The sequence below is a fragment of the Aethalodelphis obliquidens genome, unplaced genomic scaffold (genome assembly GCF_003676395.1).
Source record: "Aethalodelphis obliquidens isolate GAN/ISIS:26980383/991018 unplaced genomic scaffold, ASM367639v1 scaffold27, whole genome shotgun sequence".
In the NCBI taxonomy this organism is placed as follows: domain Eukaryota; kingdom Metazoa; phylum Chordata; class Mammalia; order Artiodactyla; family Delphinidae; genus Aethalodelphis; species Aethalodelphis obliquidens.
Genome location: NW_020837971.1, coordinates 2,131,989 through 2,152,773, shown reverse-complemented (window position 1 = coordinate 2,152,773; position 20,785 = coordinate 2,131,989). Strand labels below are relative to the sequence as shown.

At 34.8% G+C, this 20,785-nt stretch overlaps 1 protein-coding gene across 7 annotated transcripts in view; it reads left to right on the top strand.

Moving 5' to 3' along the window:
• The window catches only part of LOC113629414 (platelet glycoprotein 4), a 61,796-nt gene extending 42,268 nt beyond the window's left edge, over positions 1–19,528 (top strand). For 5 of the 7 annotated variants that reach the window (XM_027123791.1, XM_027123792.1, XM_027123788.1 and 2 more), the window contains exons 5-15: positions 3,237–3,384; positions 4,150–4,329; positions 5,784–5,875; positions 7,969–8,015; positions 11,157–11,226; positions 12,100–12,287; positions 13,314–13,432; positions 14,395–14,468; positions 15,042–15,096; positions 15,910–16,074; positions 18,599–19,528. In XM_027123791.1, the coding sequence (XP_026979592.1) occupies positions 3,237–3,384; positions 4,150–4,329; positions 5,784–5,875; positions 7,969–8,015; positions 11,157–11,226; positions 12,100–12,287; positions 13,314–13,432; positions 14,395–14,468; positions 15,042–15,096; positions 15,910–16,074 (1,138 nt within the window). In that variant the 3' untranslated portion in view covers positions 18,599–19,528. Of the gene's footprint in view, positions 1–3,236; positions 3,385–4,149; positions 4,330–5,783; positions 5,876–7,968; positions 8,016–11,156; positions 11,227–12,099; positions 12,288–13,313; positions 13,433–14,394; positions 14,469–15,041; positions 15,097–15,909; positions 16,076–18,031; positions 18,244–18,598 lie in introns of those variants that run through there. The other 2 variants (XM_027123793.1, XM_027123794.1) reach the window with 2 other exon arrangements.
• The last annotated feature ends 1,257 nt before the right edge of the window (positions 19,529–20,785 follow it).

Here is a 20,785-nt window from a genome sequence, read left to right as displayed (position 1 = left end):
CTCCTATGTAAGTTATAGACTATGTGTATTTTCTAACTATCAAAGTAGGAAAAGGGGAGATTGAGGTGCTAAAAACACTAACCTTATCCAGGTATCAGGAATATATTTATGGTGCCCATATGTGAAGGTGGCTAATCCTGCTGTATCATTTGTTATACACATGAGTGGTTTTTCCTCAAGAATAATACAACTACTCATATGCCATGATCAAGTATTATTACAAAATTTCGTATTTGTAATGATTTCTTCTAATTCATAGTTTTACTTTCTTATCTGTTTCAGATAGTCTATGATTATATAATTTCTCTCCTTTCCGTGCATTAATATATTTCTAGATTGACAGCTCACACGCAAATATAATGAAATAACAGTAGTTGGGAGGGTGATGCCTGCTGCCGCAGCACATGATACGTAAGCTGCCAAGAGCCTTGGTGCCTATTCTGTCCTAATAATTATCCCCACGTCTCCTGTCTCCCGGCACAGGTCTGTGACTATTCACAGCTCTGTCAAAGAAGACATGGTTTTCATTGTTACAAAAAAAAAAAACCCAGAAAACAAAACAAAACAAAACAACACCTCACCTTGGAAAATATTTTTATTTTTTCATGGTCTTACAGTTCTTATGTTGTTATGAAAAGCCTGTATGAATACCTTCGCCCAAAAACTGTTGTTAGCTGTGATGTGTACCTATGAAAATGTAGAATTCACATATGACCTAGTAAGAATCTATGCATAACTGATTAAAAATCATACCCTGAGAGAACCGAATACATGTGATAAAAGAAAATACTTAGAATTTGGGAACTCATCACAGTTTTTAATTTTTTGTTTGTTTGGAGGGTTATGTTTTTACTTTTAAAGATATTAATTGGGGTGTGGAAAACATAAACATAATATTGAATCCTGCCCTAGTCCTGCTCTGATAGTTGACAGTTAATACATATTTTATTCTTAGAGGCTTAAACCTTGCTCTTGAAGGGATGAAAGGGGGTGGGTTAGATATAATTGATTTACCTGGAGAAGAGAAGTTGGATTTGCAGCTAAAGTACATACACAATAAACTCCTATTTATATAACAATGTTAAACGAATTTGTGATTAACTACAAGTCATCTTGTCTCATGATGTCAACAAAACGGCCCTTAGTGTCTGCTTGGATGCCTTAAATGATGGGAAAATGACATTTACCTTTCCGAAAAAGTTAATAGTTTGAGCGTCTTCCACGTGTTGAGGTGATCCTGCCTCCCCATCAATTACACCCTGAACTCAGTTGAAATTCAAAGTGGAGGAGGATGTCTCTCCTCAAACCACAGGCTTATTTGGCTTTTGGCTGCTAAAGTGAGCTTGATGAAACTTTGACAAGATGTGACATGGGTCAAAGCATAAAATTGCCTGGATAGAGATCTGAATTATGTATGTTCCAACCTACACCATCTCTATGAAGACCTGGTAACTCCTTCAGAATATTCTCAGATCCAATCTTTTTTTTTTTTTTAAATTACTTTGTTTTGGCAGGAGTACATAGCAAAATCGGAGGCAAATTCCTCCCTTTGGCCTTATTAACCAACACTTTCTGAAACCTGTATACATTCTAATTTTTAAACAAAAACTTTAGTGATTCATGTTCTCTTTTTAAAAGTACGTTCTAAACACAGGCCTCAGTTTAAAGGATTTTTCTGTTAGTCAGTGCCATCTACTGGTACAATGTAAGTACAACTAAGTAAACTAGAATTTGGGTCACAATTATTTTTCTATTTCAATTATTTTATATATATATATATATATATATACATATATATATATAATCCTGAAAATTAAAGTATTTTAATTTTAAAAGTTAATATGTAATCTAATTTTAATGTACAGTTATCTAATAGAAAAGAGTAATTGACTAGTAATAGACTCTCCAGGGAGATGTTGCAGATTTTTATATTCTTTGCATGTCTACAGTGCTCCAAGAAGAATAAATAATAAAGCTTGATGAAATTACATTAGAAATAAAATCTATTTCAATTTTTTGTGAATTCTCTTTTTAAAGAATGTGAACAATAAATTTATTCATTCAAAAATATTTACGAAGAACTTACCATGTACCAGACACTGCTTGGGGATACAAAACACACATACTACCTATGTTATAGCAATTTACATTTTTATTATACCTGATTGAAATCAGGTCAGGTGTTTTTGGTTCATTTTATTTTTTCCATTTCAGTCCCATGCTTTTTCAGTCTTCACCTTAGTTAGATAACAACAGATAACTATTAGAACCTCACATAATAGACATTCAGATATATGATAGAGCAATGAATAATGTCTACCTTATTGCATCTCAGTAAATATCTTATACTTGCAAAAGATTTTTTTCCATATATAACCCTTCACCACATTCCTAAAAAGTAGTTGGTACTTTGCCTAGAGATTTTAGAGCCAGGAGCTTAGAACTCATAAGTATACAATCTATGGGGCAGAGATGGAGGGGAATGGTCTCTAAAGTGGAAATTATATTCCATTAGTTATTTTAATTCTGATTAAAATACCAGAAATTATGAAAAAGCCAGTACTGGAAAGGCTGTGTACTTTGAACATTCTTTCTTATGTACGGAAACGTGCTTTTGCTGTTCCTTTCCTTCAGCCTCTCTGCTGTCTCCTCCCGACCCTCAGGATAAAAAGCTAAATATCTGAGTACAGGACACAACCCTTTTATGTTTGAGATCTTGTTTATTTTAGTGGCTTTATTTCCACCACTCTCCTTACTCTAACTCTGTAAACCAACCATAGTGAAAAGTTTGCGTATCTAAAATTACACCATGTTCTTACTCCTTAATCTTCTACATGCTATTTTCTACCCTATTTTACCTAACTAAACTTCTCCTTGTCATTCAGACCACTTATGTGGAATTGTATCTTGTCCATTATCCCCCCATAACCATCCCAAGCCTGGGTTTGTACCTGTTCTGTGTTTTCCCACAGACTCTGTGTAAACTCCTATAATAACGCGTACTCCTTCTCCCCTGCTCTGCACCTCTAAGACACCTCCCCACCCACCCCTCCCCACCTTCTCTGATTTGCTAGAAACTCAGCATTTGCTTATATATCATTTTAACCCACCTGTTTAGCCTAATTTCTGACATAGTCTGTGCACTCAAAAATTATTTGTTGCATGAATGAACGGCATTTGAGACTTAATGTTCACTTGCAACAATTATTTTGAGTTTTATTTACTTTTTTTTTCAGAGTTCGTTATCTAGCCAAGGAAAATATAACCCATGACTCTGAGACCCACACGGTCTCTTTCCTACAGCCCAACGGTGCCATCTTTGAACCCTCACTATCAGTTGGAACCGAGAATGACACTTTCACTGTTCTCAATCTGGCTGTAGCAGTGAGTAGACAAACAGCGAAATTACTGGTTTTGAAATACTCTAGAATCCTCTGTAATTAATCTCATGATTAGAACTACTATTAGATATCATTTATTTTGTTATTTTTATGAAAATGTGTTCTTACGGCATTATTTTGAATTACACTCATTTGGAAAGATAACAAGATTATAGAATAATCAACTGAATTAGAAAACTATTTAAAGTGTATTATTTAGGACTTCCCTGGTGGCGCAGTAGTTAATAATCCACCTGCTAATGCAGGGGACACGGGTTCGAGTCCTGGTCAGAGAAGATCCCACATGCTACGGAGCAACTAAGCCTGTATGCCACAACTACTGAGCCCGTGAGCCACAACTACTGAAGCCCATGTGCCTAGAGCCCATACTCCACAACAAGAGAAGCCACCACAATGAGAAGCCGGCACACAGCAAAGAAGACTAGCCCCCGCTCTCTGCAACTAGAGAAAGCCCACATGCGGCAAAAAAGACCCAACACAGCCAAAAATAAATAAATAAATAAAATTTTATTTCTTAAAAAGTAGGATTTAACTTTGACAGTCTTCTTCCTGTGGCTCACACTGAGGCAGAGAAATGTAATCATTCAGAGATGAAGAAAAAATACACTTTTAGTCTTGGCGAGATTTGGCAGTCATTTTAAAGATACAGTTGAAAACTTTTATCAAGCTTAATTCTAGTATTTTCCATTTATTTGTTTAAAATCTGATACTACAATTGGTGTCTTAAACGGTGATTTTTTTTTTGCAGGCTGCACCCCACCTCTACCCAAACGTATTTATTCAAGGAGTACTCAATTCACTTATCAAAAAGTCAAAATCTTCTATGTTTCAAAAGAGAACTTTGAAAGAACTATTGTGGGGCTATAAGGATCCATTCTTGAGTTTGGTTCCATACCCTATTCCCACTACAGTTGGTGTGTTTTATCCTGTGAGTACGAAGTATGAATGTTGATACTGTTAGACTTTAATTGGATAAATATACTGGCACTGACAATTCATAATTTTATCATTTAGTGTGTTAACCCTATTTCTGATATGGGAATAAATGTTCTAAGTTTTTAAAAAGTCTCTACCTACATGGATTTAGTTTTCCTAGTTGGGAGAATTTGCTTATCTGAATTTAGCACATTTAATCAAGTTTCCACTCTTAGATAAATACACAACTGTCAAAAATAAGGTTATAAGCTGGTAAGACTTTGAGCATTGTTTTTGGTTTTGATTTCCTGTCCGATAAATCAAGTTTAGGGGCTTCCCTCGTGGCGCAGTAGGTTGAGAGTCCGCCTGCTGATGCAGGGGACACAGGTTCGTGCCCCGGTCTGGGTAGATCCCACATGCCGCAGAGCGGCTAGGCCTGTGAGCCATGGCCGCTGGGCCTGCGCGTCCGGAGCCTGCGTGTATGGAGCCTGTGCTCCTCAACGGGAGAGGCCACAACAGTGAGGCCCGTGTACCGAAAAAAAAAAAATCAAGTTTAATACCATATTTTTATTTTTGTTAATTGTATTCATCATATCATTCTTCCTTCTCTAGACCTGTTACAAATTTATTTCAATGTAAATTTAAAAGTCACCAGAAATTGCACAGCAGATTGATAAGTCAGCAATGTCATATTTTCACAGAATTAGTTGATAAGAACTTCTAGGAATCTACAAATGTCATGAAATGGCAGTTTGGAGATAAAGAAAAATGTGAACTTGGTTATGTACTTAGTTATAGCATAATGTTTTGAATTATAAATAGGACAAGGTGACTATTGCATTGAAAATACGACGGTGATTTCATTTGGCACTATATGACGTATTAGTTATATTCTCCAGTTCGTGGTGGTTATTTTACTTTAGATGGCTTTTAGGATTGCAAGTTCATAGATCAATCAAATATGAATATAGAAAGCCTTAAGGGATAATAAATTCAGTTACTATTATTTAACACAAATATTCTTAATTCTTTCCTTGGCTAATTCTGCTTTAAATTTTGTAAGCACTTATTATCTTATTAAAGATCATAACATTGAGAATACTTCTAGAAATCTGTCATTGTTCTCATAGGTTTTGTTCATTATCCCCTCACCTCAATAAAATAGGAGTAGTGATTAAGATGGCCTTTCTGGCTTAATTATGAAAAGTGCTAGAGTTGGATGTCAGCTTTGCTATTTGTTTCCTTCTGTCTGAGGATCTAGTGCTTATTTCTAGGCACCTTTTATATTGTATCTTTTTAAAATGTTAAAGACCAAAAATTTAAAAACTTTATTGCATATATATATTTCAAATCATATTAAAAAATTATGAACAACCACTGAGAACTGTGTAAGTTAATTACATATTTTATAACTTAGAAAATGTGGCTTGTTGTAGAAGTAATTTTTTCTTGTACGTATCTTTTCAGTACAACAATACCGCAGATGGAGTTTATAAAGTTTTCAGCGGAAAGGACGACATAAGCAAAGTTGCCATAATCGACACATATAAAGGCAAAAAGTAAGTATTCACACAAAGTGTGTGTGTGTGTGTCACTAGGATGCTCTAAGGCAGGCAAGAAACTTATTTAACAACTGGTAATGCATAGACACCAACCTGTGGAACAGACCTGCCTGTATCTCAGCCCTAGAAATTCCTGTTCTGCCAGGCGTTAACCCTTTAGTTGTGACGACTGGTCACACTAGTGCATAGGTGCTGAGTGTCAGACCCACTGAGGGTTGACCTTTATACATAGGTTCTCTTACATAAAGAAATCTAAAGAAACTACTTCCATCTCTGCTGCATAACCAGCGTTATCGTGCACTCATACAATTACATAACCACAAATGAAAAGGAAGAAAATCAATACATTAACTCATCTAGTAAGTAGGAAAATATATCTTTCTGCTTTTTTTATTTTAACCGAGCATGTCAAATAAAAATTGTTCATTCCAAGGACATGACTAAATGTGCCTATAAAGGTGGAAGCTTAATGAATCCATGCCAACACTTTCATGACTTTCCCCTTCAAAATTTTCTTGAAATATTTTCTATATTGGTAACTTAGCTTTTAAAAACTTTATCAATGCAATAAGGGAAGTAGTATTTCAAGTGCTAAAACTGACATATTAAACTTGAAAATAAGGAGCATGCCTCCTGTGAAGCAGTAGTAGAATGAGATATGTTCATATAGCCATGATTTCCTACTTTCCCCTAGCTTGTGCCTGTTTATCTGGAGTACACCTAATTTATTCATCATATGTCTAAAATAGGACGAACCCCAATAAATATCAAGGGAAGAGCCTTTTCTCCTCAAAGTTAAAATGACTTTTAAGTCGGTGATTTTCTGACAAAGAATAGTCAAAATCAAAAGAGGTGAAATATTTTTATTAAGTAAACATTACCTCACACTGCGTTCCTATCTAAAAGTTGCTTAAAACAGTTAAACACTCGTGTAGTCCTTTTTCTTCTACAGAGTTCATAGTCACGTATTTTTGTTGAAAATTCTAATGGAGGAAAATGAACACATCTAAATGCTCATTTTAGGGGAAATCACTATATATTGAGGCAAGTGAGCATTTCCTCTATTTCAGTATTACAGAGAGTTTTTGAGGAGTGTTACTAAATGCTCCAAATTGGAGTAAGAATTTTCCATGAGTTTAAGATTATGACAAGGTTAATTTAACTGACCATGGCAAGACTGAGCATGATTAAGTTTACTCTGTTTAAAAAAGCAGGAGCAGTGGAGGTGATGGTGGTTGGATGAATTGGGAGATTGGGATTGACATATATACACTAATATGTATAAAACAGATAACTAATAAGAACCTGCTGTATAAAAATAAATTAATTAAATTAAAAACAACAACAACAACAAAGAATCAACAGCTTGCCTTGACATCTTATTGGATGGTATGTTGGGAGTGTGAAAAACCCACTTTCCATCACCAAAAAGTGGCTGAGTGTGCAGAGAAACTATCACTACTGTTGTTTTTATTGTTTCCAGATATATATGTTGATACATATATCTTATGTAGATACCAGAGTACAAATTAATAAACTCCATCCTACTTTAATGCCCACTCACGTAAGAGGTAAAAGAGAGGAAAAGTTTAAATTGATTATCTACATGTTTCTAATCTCTACTGATCAAACATCTGCTTCTTTCTGTCCTCCTCCACACTTCCCTCTTCCCTCATACTGAGTTTATACCAGTTATCTGGTTAATATTTTCCTCCTATTCAGCTGAACACACAGAACAAAAAAAACTTTCCCCTAAGTAGAGAGCTAAATTTCTGATAAGTGCTTCTCAATTTCCTTTTTGCAGAACTCTGTTCCAAGTTGTTTCTAACTGCCAACTTCTGGCAGCTTTTATTGTATAATCTGGCCACTTAATAGCATCAGGCACTTTACTTATCTCAACAAGATGCAAACTTCAAACAAAACATAGACCAAATGACTTAGAACATTTCTTAAACCTAGCATTGGACACATCTAGTCTAATCAATATTATTTTTGCAGGAGTACTGACTCATAATAGACAATGTAATGTGAAAACGTGCTCTTGAAATGAGACTGATCATTTTCTTTCTTTTTTTTTTTTTATTCCTAAGGAATCTCTCCTATTGGCCAAGTTATTGTGACATGATTAATGGTACAGGTAAGGGCATTTGTTTTGTGGTAATAATCACAGTGAAACCAACTCCTTTCTCCCACACATCCACCAGGGTACCTACAGTGTTCTGGAGTTTGAGGGTATGCGTTTACCTATCTTTGTATCCCTGCAACATAATTCAGAGTCTCTGTTCTTATGTAGGCTTAGTAAATGTCTGTCTAATGTGATGGGATTTCTGAAGCTCAACCATTGAAGATGAGCCTTTACTGCATTCCTGGGGAAATGTTTGCTTCATAAAAGTTTTACTTAATTGAACTCCCTCCCTGGCCACAGAAGTCAGGGGTTAGAAAGTTTTAGAGTAGTCGTCACTGTCTGCATCTTTTGTTAAGTACTGTGTACATAATGGTTTAAAACTGAAAGGATTAAAAAATCAAGATAAGTACAAAAGTAAAACATACATCCAAATTGAGGTTTCAATATGAGGTAGAATCAGTGAAGCTGTTAAGACAGAGCCACGGATTTTTGAATGAGGTGATCAGAAATGAGAGAGAAAACAGCAACAAAACAAGGTTATAAGTGTACTAACCATGAAAAATGTATGCAGAAATGCACATTCTGAATTAGAGTTGTGAAGAAAGAAGGTACTATGAATTTAGATTTAGTGTGTGGTAGATCCAGCTTATTATTCTCCTTAAAAAAAAAACAAAGTACACATATGCCTATTATTTTAAGAATTAAGATTGTAGGGCTTCCCTGGTGGCGCAGTGGTTGGGAATCCGCCTGCCAATGCAGGGGACACAGGTTCGTGCCCCGGTGGGGGAAGATTCCCACATGCCACGGAGTGGCAGGGCCCATGAGCCATGGCCGCTGAGCCTGCGCGTCCGGAGCCTGTGCTCCGCAACGGGAGAGGCCACAACAGTGAGAGGCCCGTGTACCGCAAAAAAAATAAATAAAAAATAATAAAAAAGTAAAAATGGCATAAAAAAAAGAATTGATTGTGAAAAGCAATGGGAATCGAATCCCAGGAGGTAATTAAAATCAGAGGTGAACTTTCAGCTGCTAAGAAGCAGAAGCAGAGTATAATGTTTACAAAGCCAGTGAGACAATGCTTTATAGAAAGGTAATATAATGAAGATGAAAAATGTTAAATACAAAGTTATGTAAAAGGCAGGGAATAAAAAGGAAACAGAATATTCATTTTCACAAACGTATTGCTGAGTTTTGCATGTTTATTTAATTTTGTTAACACTCTTCTAGAAGAAAAGAGCAAAACCAAACGTTGAGTTTGCTTTGTAGTGCTTTGAGTCATGGGGATCGGTAAGGAGGTCCTTTCTCAGCAGTTCATTTCTGCAAATAGTCAGGTGTCCCAATACCACTAGCTCTAGTAATTTCTTAAGCATAAACTTCAGTCCTTAGACACAGAGAAAAATATACTGTGCTTCTTCTAGTAAACTACTGTTTATGGGCTTAAAAATATATTTAAAAACTTTGTCCAAAACAGAGAAGTAGAGAAGTTTTAAAAGAGGAATTAGAGGGCTTCCCTGGTGGCGCAGTGGTTGAGAGTCCGCCTGCCAAGGCAGGGGACGTGGGTTCGTGCCCCGGTCCGGGAAGATCCCACATGCCACGGAGCGGCTGGGCCCGTGAGCCATGGCTGCTGAGCCTGTGCGTCTGGAGCTTGTGCTCCGCAATAGGAAAGGCCACAAGAGTGAGAGGCCCGCGTACCGCAAAAAAATAAAAAAATAAAGGAATTAGAGGGTTCGTTAATGACTATAATATAAATACATGTGTATCGGGCATGAAGCTAAAAGTATCTAAGAATAAAAAAGCAGTGAAACAAACTAGGAGCAAAGGTAGACTGAATAGGCCAGAGGACTCTGATGGAATCCCTGTGAGAGAGATTCTTAGTTATGGCACTAGGGAAAAGAGACTAATGAAATGGCAAGTGTTCCAAGGTGTTTTTTATCATGATTTAGATGTACCTCTTCTACCTTCTTCAGTAAGTTTAAAGAGACAGAAAATGAAAATATTGATTTACAGTTGAATGTATTACAAAAAAGAGCCCTGCTAATATCAGCTATCTTATGGTCATGGCCCATGGTAATTGCTGGTGTCATTATGACACAATTTTCGATGATATTTCAGATCATTTTTAAAGCTTTTCAAGGTATTCTTTTCCTTTTATGGCTACGATGTTGGGACAGCAGTTGTCCCAACATTCTCTCAATGGCAGTATCAAGTTCATTGAGATCTTCTGTTACATTTCACTTATCACAAAAATATAAATGAAATGTAATAAGATCACAAGGTTAGTGCAGTTACCAGAAGAAGAGCGTGGTATTCATAGTTGAAGGATAGGTCTTACTGTTTTGAACAGACACATTCAGTGGTGGCTCATTTTGGTGATATTCATTTGTGGAGCAAATGGGGGAATAATCTCATTTTTTCTGCTTATATCCAGTGTGTGCCATGGGTCATAACCATAGGAGAGATTCAATAAACTCAACAAATGCCCTTTTTATTTTGATGTGTACATTTTCCAACCATTTGCATGAAATTCTGTTTAGTGAGAGAACTTCAATAAGTGACTTAAAAAATATTAATCAGACGTTAGGATAGGTGAATGAGTCGTTACTAAAAGTAAGAACAACATTTACCAAAATGAGTTCTAACGGAACCTCAAGGTAAGAAAAGTGCTACTCTACTGATAGGTGGAGGATTTCAAAACACACAATCACAGTTTTAACAACGTGCGATTTTGCCATTGTTTTTTAACTTTCATTAATTTTTAAGGAGTGGGAAAATTTAGTATGAAATTGAATACCAGTGATTGTGTACGGTGTACAGACTGGTTCAATGTGGTAACTGCTAGCACATGCCACAATTCGGCACTTGAAATGCAGCTAGTACAAACTGAAATGTGCTGTAAGTATACAGTACACACTGGATTTTGAGATTTTTGTTAATTTTTATATTGATTGTATTTAAAATGGTATTTTGGATATATTGGGTTAAATAAAATATACCGGATACTTTTTTCATTTTTAAAATGTGGCTACCGGAGAAGTTTAATATTATATATACAGTTTGCATTTTATGTCTCTTAACCCTGCTGGAATCGAGATTTCTAGATTTGTCTAGGACACACATTACACCTAATCCCTTGCCACTGGCTTGGTTTTTAAACAGACGCAGCATCATTTCCACCTTTCATTGAGAAGACCCAGGTATTGCAGTTCTTCTCCTCTGACATTTGCAGGTAAGACAAAGACATTGATGTATTTCTCGAAGTCACAGTTCTTTACCTAAGAGATAAAACACAGACCAAGAAGCTCATACTTAATAATCGTGTTATTTGAGAAAAATAAAGTACATTTAGGGAAGTCTTTTCTTGATGTATTAAGAAGAAATATAATATGGAATTCATAATGTGTTCATAAGTCTTTAAAAAATTGAAAGATGTAGGAGGATATTTTGCATAATGCAAATCACTTTCTTCTTTGTTATTTCTAAGCAAGAACTATATTTTCATTCTTTTACTAAACTAGTAGTATGTGTAGTAACAGTCAACTCTAGAAAGGCATGTTCAGTCTTTGTAAAGATGTCCAAAGAGGATGATACCACAGTCACAGGGCTATGTTAATGTGCTCTACAGACAGTATAGCATCTTTTCAAATTGATGGGGCCTAGCAGCTATTACAAAAGCATTGGCACACACACACGGATATCCTTGAATCCTAGCCCTGTTTCTAAACGCTTGTGGTGTGGGTAAGCATTTAATATCTCTGAATTTTTCCTTATCTGTAAAACTGAAAAGAGCAGCATTTCTTCAACTAGAATTAACAGGGGATTAGAAAACATGTATTGAGTCCCGGTATGTTGCCGGGGTTATGGTGGACACTTGGTAAATGCAGGAGTGTAGGAGACATATATCAAAACCCATATGCACACACCCCAGCATGTGAGCAGCCTTTCTCTCCAGGATTAAGTTGTAGAAGATTGAAATTTTATTTTTCTTTAATTTAACTTGGGCACAAATAGAGGACTTGAGGGAGTCATATAAATATTTAATCTATAAAGGAAACTCTGAGAAATGTCCTCAGTATAAATGAAGATCTTTATCTGTGTTTAGGTCAATCTATGCTGTGTTTGGAGCCGAAATTAATCTGAAAGGAATACCTGTGTATAGATTTAGTCTTCCATCCTTGGCTTTCGCATCTCCACTTCTAAATCCAGACAATCACTGTTTCTGCACAGAAAAAATTATCTCCAAAAATTGTACTTCATATGGTGTGCTAGATATTGGCAAATGCAAAGACGGTGAGTAAAAGTTCTCAACGGCACAATCCATGCCATAATTTGTAGTTTTCTTTAAACTTCACCCAGGAATCCTTTCCAGCAAAAATTTAAAGTGTGAAAGCAATAAGGGCAGAAAGTAAAGGTGGTGGTAGGATATTTTTGTTTTGATTTTTGTACCGCTGTCGAGGTCCCAATCGTTTCAGTGTTGCAAAACTTAGTTATTATTAGGTAAAGCCCTACTGATATTTCCGAGTGCTACTTTGGAAAATGTCTCTTCAGGTCCTTTGCTCATTTTTTAATTGGGTTATTTATTTTTTTGAGTGGTGTGAATTTTTTATATATTTTGGATGTTAATCACTTACGGGATATGCATTTTTCAAATATTTTTTTCCCATCCCATAGATACCCTTTTCATCTTTTGATGGTTTTCTTTGCTGTGCAGAATCCCTGTTGCTCCTTATAGATTTAGGGTAAAATGAAAATAGTTCCCAGAATATTCTGAGCATCCTAACTTACCCATCTGACGTTTTTCTAACCTTTCCTACCCCAGAAAATGGTAAATTAAAATAAGTATATTTCAGGGTGTCTGAGACAAGAATTGATTCAAACATGAAATTTGGAGTCTATCTATCTTATTTTGCTCACCTTCTTCATATTGGAATGGGTGAGAATAAAGAAACAAAAGCCTCTTAAACAAATTCTCAGTCCATAGACATACTACTGCCTGAAACATGAGGTATAATGGTTGTAACTTTGCGTTCAGCAGCTAAGCATTACATATTGAAAATAAACACCTAAGGGATAAACGACAGACATCAACTGAATGGTTAGTAGGATGATGCAGAAATTTATATTTTATTTTTGATCAAAAAGCAATCAGACATAATAATTTTCCCTCACCCTCATCCCCCAGTTAGTATTCAAAGCCAACTTTATGCATTTCTCTTTCTAACTTAAGCAGCTTTATTTTCAAGGAAGTCTTTCCTAAGTGGTATATGAAATGAGGAAAACAATTTATCCCAATTGTCTCTTAAACCTTGTTTTCAGGAAAACCTGTGTATATTTCACTTCCTCATTTTCTATATGCAAGTCCTGATATTTCACAACCTATTGAAGGCTTAAGTCCAAATGAAGAAGAACACAGCACGTACTTAGATGTTGAACCTGTAAGCAAATACATTATTTATCCCATCTGTTTTTTTAAAATGAAGGAAAAATTAAATTCTCTCCTTTTGTCAGTCACATTTATTGATATTTATTGTATCACAATCTTGATAAATTACTTTTATTTCAATGAAACTTATGTTGATTTCTTCCTATTGTTGCTTATGAAATGTCAAGGTAATTCAATTTTAGTTTTTCAGCAAAGGTCAGGAATAGCAATGATGGAAATGATTCTAATCAGTTTAAAACAATTTGGTATAAGGTACTCTCTTATGCTTCTTTTATACTTATCTGCAAGTATTGCTTACATGAAGGGACACTGTATACTATGAGGGATTTAAAAAGTTTTATGGGTATATGTGCATTTGAGGCAAGATCTATGATATACTTAGTGTAAAAAAAATCTACTAAATTTCCTATAGTGTAACAGTTTTAACTTTTATTTTAATATTCCCTTGTCAACAGTTAAATGAAATGCCAGGATTTTAGTAGTCATGTTTCAGTTTAAATAATGACAGAAGTAGCATTATAATTATACGGATGATACATGGCTTCTGACTGAATATATATTTGACAATATATAGTTCAGGATTTAAACTGACTACATGAGTTCTACGTTTCACTACTGTTGTTGTTGTTGATTCGCCAAAACCAGTTCAGATAAAAATCAAAAATCTAACTAAAACCTTGACGGTAGTTTGGGCAAAAAATTGTGCGTGCGTGCACATATATATGCATGTGTGTATACATCTGTATACACACAGGCATATACACATAAAATGTAATTATGGACAGTTTTGTATGTAATATTTAATAAGTCCAATTAATTATTTAATAAATTTCACAAGTTTTAAGTACAACAGTTTCACCTTAGGTTCTATATAACAGTAAAAATAAGTTTTGGATATTATAAAAGAATGTTTTTAAAATAAGTTGGTAATTTTTTAGTTTGTTCTCTTTTTAGATAACTGGATTTACCTTACGATTTGCAAAACGGCTGCAGATCAACATATTGGTCAAGCCAGCAAGAAAAATTGAGTGAGTCCCTTGGAAAAAGTTTCATTATGATTTTTACTACCTCCTTGTAAGAATGTGGGTATATCTATGACAGGAAGTGGAAATAATAAAACTTTCACCTTCTATTTGGCTTTATGTCATTAAATGATTACTAAATGCTTATAACTTTCATTTGTAATTTAGAATTATATCTAGTGTGTATTGTAATGGTATTTACACATATTTTGGAATGAGTATTTGTGGCACTGCTCATTTTGCTAGCTGTCCAAATATTTTCAAGAGAATAGTTTCTAGCATTCATATTTTAGTTTCCTGCATATAATTTTTTGAAAGGACAAAACATGTGCTTAGAAAAAGTCAGTCTAATTAGAAATGTGTATTAGAGAGATTTATAAGCGTGAAAGATGTCTGAGAAACAGCCATATTAAAATTTAAATGATTCACTACAGGGAACAAACAGCAAGGTACTTAACCAAGTTTCAAGAGCAGCTAATTTCTGAAAATTTATTTTCACTAATAGTTATTAACATTTCTGTCATATATGGGTAGTATATTATTATATATATTCATAATTATTTTCAATGTTTATTACAGAGCATTAAAGGGTCTGAAGCAGAACTATTTTGTGCCTATTCTTTGGCTTAATGAGGTTTGTATTTTTATTTCTTAGTCACTAAAAACAGTAAACTTCTTGGTAGACAGAAAAAGCTTTTGATGTTTGAAAATTGAATACACATATATAGTATTTGAACTTGTGTTTCCATTGTATATATGGGAGATTTATATATTATTAATTATATAATAATTATTTTGAGTACCAAATCACACAGAAGTATCACGCTTATGTTAGATTTCAGTGTTATTTTCGTAATGTTTATTAAACAATTTTTCCTGTCATAATGCATATGTTAGGAAAGAGTCATGTAAACGTGTAACTCCAAATAACTCCATGTGAATGTTGTAGTGCTAATAAAAGCCAACCAAACTTATCAAAACCAGGTTAGAGTAGATGTAGGCAGTCTCTCTAGTGCCTGACAAGATATTTTAGTACAAATCAGGGAACTGATTAGCCACAGGATTAGGAAATGAACTGTATAAGCCTTTAGAGGAAGAGAACTGTTGACCCTTGGCATTTTCCTCTGCCACTAGGAAACAACCTTCAGAAAACTGGAGAATATTCCAGTAAAACCATTGTATTTATCAATGAAATCAGTATATTGAAGAATGCTAGCTGACATGTTTCAAGGGAGGAAGATTATATTTCTCTCTCTAAATATTCTACCTTGGCATTTATTGCCTTCTTTGACATGCATGCAAAGGGAATTCCATTGTCTCGTCTTACAGATAAAGATGACTAACATCTATGCGGTGTTTCAAAAAAAAAGTGATACACTTAAGTGGAGAGTTGAGTATTTTGTGCCCAAATCTAACCAAATAACGTTATTTATTAACTTGATTACAGACTGGTACCATTGGTGATGAGAAGGCAGAAATGTTCAGAAATCAAGTGACTGGAAAAATAAACCTCCTTGGCCTGGTAGAAATTACCTTACTCAGTGTTGGTGTGGTGATGTTTATTTTTTTTATGATTTCATACTGTGCATGCAGATCAAAGAGAGTAAATTAAGTAAGTATATAACAAAAATTATATATGGCTTTAATAACATTAGTTTATATATTACATGTTTGCATTTTATCAAAAAGAGGTTATAAACTAGGCTTCAAATATTTCTGGATATGTCTAGTCATCTAGCATTTTTAGCACATCCTTGAAGTTTTGAGATGCTTAATGTAAATTATAAACAAAGCCTGAATGAGTAATAAGGCCTATTAATATTAAGCAGATCACTACATTTCATCTTTATTCTGGGAGGACTGGGCTAAATTATGAAATTGTCACCTTTGAAAAGTTAGAATGTTGCACAAAAGCTATACATGTACTAAATTTTCTTTCTTGATTATTTCTAGCTAGTTATTTTAAAAAATCACAAATAATTAAATATATCTCTGACTAGGAAAGGGTATGTGAAACTGAAAATGGTAGATATTAGGGGAGACTGAAATTTACAAAGGAAAAGAAAATAAAAGGGAAAATTTAGATTAGCTAAGCTAAAAATTAATGAGAATTAAAAACTCAATAAATGATATAGATAAGATAAAAATATGCTGTTTTAAAATGAAGATAGCATATTAAAACAGAGTTGCTGCATATAGATATGCTGTCCAAAATCATGATGTGGAAGCCCTGATGAATGATTACAATTTGGGAGCTTACAATTCGGGAGCTAGAACTGAATACAACAGTACAAGAAAATAGAGACAAAAAGTGTTCAACATAGTAAAACCAAATTACTCAGAGTTTACAGGAAAAATCAGGTAAATGCGGACAGATAGGAGTTTTAGCAAAACTGAAGAGACGGTTCAGGCCTCTGTGTTTTAGACATTAGTGCCTGTGCCCCCTTATACATAGAGGAATGAATGTCTGACCCTATCTTTCCTAAATGGAAGCCTTTCTTTAATGATCATACGTGGCGTTGGTATGGCCTGAGCCGGGGGCGGGGGTGATTTTCCACTTACCCATAGCTTCCATCCACCCTTCCTTTCCGGGAACATCAAAAAAAAATGTGGAATCTAAATAAAAACAATATACTTGCTATGAAAAATTACAATTTCAAAACAAGTCTTCTTACTCTACTTTCAATCAGGTTGTTGACCGTAAGCTGTCTTATATAGAAATTCTGGAGCTGCCACTGATAATTATTGACCTTCTTAATGTGCCAAAATCATGCTAAATATTTTACATGAATTATCACAACTAATCCCTAATAAAATTTTATGAGTTTCCAATAGCCATGGATCCATCACCATCCTTCTGTCTTTTGGAGACGTTCCAGAAAATTGTAAATTTTAACTGCAAAATTATCCATTTCCAAAATGTGAATCAGTCAAATTGAACATTAAAAAAAATGAAGTGGCATTTTGGGACCAATATTTTTTGTGTGTGAGATTGAGAGCTTGGGCCTAGGAAGGCAACTCTATCTTTTGTTCTGATGTTTTCAGCCTATATTTATTCCCTGAAAAGAAGACTGAACAATTCTGCCTACAATCATTTTGGACAGAATGTATTCAAAATGCTGACTTAATACATTCACATTATAATAAATAAAGGAAATACGGCATCACCATTAAGACCTGTCATCAGTCCAGTAACAAATGAGTTATGATTAAACAAAGTACTTCATATGACCATTTATATAATAGATAGAAGAGATCATTCACTGAAAAGCCAATTTACAACAAAACCTTGTTGTAGTGGGAGAATATGCTTTTCAAAATGAAGTACATAGTAGTTGTAAAAATTTTCTGATACTATTCTCTATTATTAAAATTATATGATCTATTTCATCAGTGCTTAATGAGCCCTGAATGTCCAATATCTTGGGTCTCTATGTGGCTAAATTAAGGTGAAAGACTGAAAACTTTATCAACAAGTATATTGACTTGGCTTAAACATTTGACTGTTACAAGGAAAAGTTACTGCTCTTTACACAATGATATGTCTGTTTTCTTTTCTATACAAATAGAGAAGAACACTGTTCTCTGTAGATTACCTGATTTACTAGGTTTAGAAGAATCACAGATATAGATTTCCTTAAACAAGCTTCAGTTTCGAATATTATAATAATTATGCCTCTGGGAAGATTTATAAACAATTGAAAAATAAGGAGATGGACGTACAAGAGGGAGTAAAGCAAAGATGGTGGAGCTAAGGTGTGCTTTTACTCAATGAATCACAAAGAGAGTAAGCCAATAGTCCTTTCAAAATTAGCAGTGTATACACCGCTAAATGGAGAATGGTCTGAAGGGACAGCAAAGAGTGGAAATGCTCACCCAGAGCAGATTTAACGAGCTACCCCTCCTTATCTGGCCATGCGCAGCTCTTGAGAGCTGGGAAGCAGCCTTCCATGTATCCTGGAATGGGAAAATAACTGCCTTATCCATGAAGTTCATCAGAGAATTTTTCTCTGCAGCTTGAGAAATTGGGCTAATTACTAGAAAACATGACATCCTCAGTATTTAGAATTTGAATATTACCTGTTTTATTTTTCCACGACTTTCTGATAAGTACTTACCTTTCTTCTGCTTTCCAGGAAGCAAATGAGCCGACATTTATGCACCAGCTACATGAGGACCTTTCTTAATATTGACCTACAAAATGAAGATTTAATATGCTTTATGTTTGCAAAACACACCTTACCTTACAGTTGAAGAACTGGCGGCACTTTTGTTCTCTGCACTGAGAAGCAGCACATTTCTAAAGGATTATTAAGATGTCATTAAAATCCACACTTTGAACAAAAAGCAGTAACTTTTAAAATTGAACATGTTCACGATGGAATGGATTTCAGTTTCTACAGATGTGGCTTCAGCATGATCCAGTTATTTTTATTTGGTACTGATTCACTGATTGGTTCCCTTTTGCTAAATTCAGAAAAGGGGTGGATGTTCTAAACAAATCCTGGACCCTGAACTCTTGTCGTCCTCATCAAAGGGAAAAACATCACTACCCTCATCAGTGTCCCTGCAATACACAGACCCCAGGACTGTCAGGACACTGCATTTCATGGGCATGAGCCATTTTGAAAGACGTTTAAAAATGGAAACTAAATGACTGGCCTATGAACCATTTATTATACATTACTTAAGTTTCTTTCTCTATGGAATCCTTTGTACAGCATCAGTAGGCACTATAACCATGCTGTTTATAACAATATGGGCGTATATTTTTATCAATGATCATACAAATGGACATTTTTGGGACTGTCATTTTCCATGTTCTGCAGTTCTTTTGGAAATCTGAGTAGATTTTGATCTTTTCACTCAGTTGTATACAACTTATGCTTGGCAACTTCAGAATGCTGCGCTAGTATTAAGAGATGTAAATGATAATACAGAAATTATTGTGTGGGAGATTACAAAGAGTAGAATGTCCATTCATAGTTATTTGTTGTAGTATTTCTTGCTTTTATAGTCACCACAGAAAGACTGGTTTCAAACATTAAAAGATGTTCTTCCTTAAATTCCTGTGCTTTGCCTAGTTCCTGTTGTGTCACAAAATATTTACTCTAGTTTTCTGACTGACGCATTCTATCTGAATTTTTAATTCTTTATGCATCTACATTTCCTTCTGAAACATCTCTAAATTCAACCTTGACTACTTTTTCCTTAGGTAATTTTTTGAGCTAGTTGGGGGAAAAGGACATAAAAAGATACTTGGTCATGCTTTAGAGTTGTAGTACTTAAAGTCTAGACTATGAAGGATCTTTCCTTTTTATTAGAAGATATATTGTTACATAACCCCTTTCGTTAGCAGGGGTTCACTTATGGCAGAGAGCACTAGGCCCCCTAAAAAGGCTCCCCATAGAAAGGAAAGGTGGACCACATTCTGTTTGTGTTTTATACACAGAGGTTTCTAGGATAAATTATTAGTAACTGGTTTGTTGAGATACTAAAATCAAGAATAATTAATCTCCTCATGTTAGCTGCCAGGGTAAATACTGAAAACCCCAAACCAAGATACCACCAGTTCAGAAGGATCTTTTGAAAATCTGAAGCTACTCAAAACATACTGATGTAATAATGTCCTCTCATTTATTGGCAACAGAAAAAAGTATCCCCCTAAGATATGGACAGATGAGATCCTAAACATCCTCTTCTGATACTTGAGACTACTTTTGCTGCATTAGGATATTTGTGGACATGTTGATCAGGGAGGAATATAAAGGATACTTCTTTAAATCTTAAACTAAGTAGGGCTGAACGATGTAAAGTAGAAACTGTTCAAAAGAATTGGTTGAGAAATTACATATCCACCTCATGGTAGAATTGCATAACCAATCAGTGACTCAGATTTTAACTCTTCATAAAGGAATGCACCTCCATAGTATTTGGGTATCAGTAAAAAAGTTTTGACTTATATGTCTTTAGTACCGTTCAACTAAATACATGTATATTCTAATCATTATCATTCCTCACCGTATTTTCCCTGAATTCTATAAATTATGCAGAGGAAAAAAATCCATACACAGAGATAAGTGAAACACATTAAAAATGCCCAGTAGAAAGTATAATACTTGCTTTAAAAAAATGGGAGATAGATTTATTTATGTGAAAAATGGGTTTGGATATGTGTGTGTGTGCCCATGTGCACATGCTGAGGTGGGAGTGGAGCACTTTTTGGGAATGCATTAAACGTTGACCTGCTGATTGCCCCAGAGAAAGTGTAAATTGTACACAAGGATGAATTTGTTTTGTAGAAAAACTACCCCATATTTTAG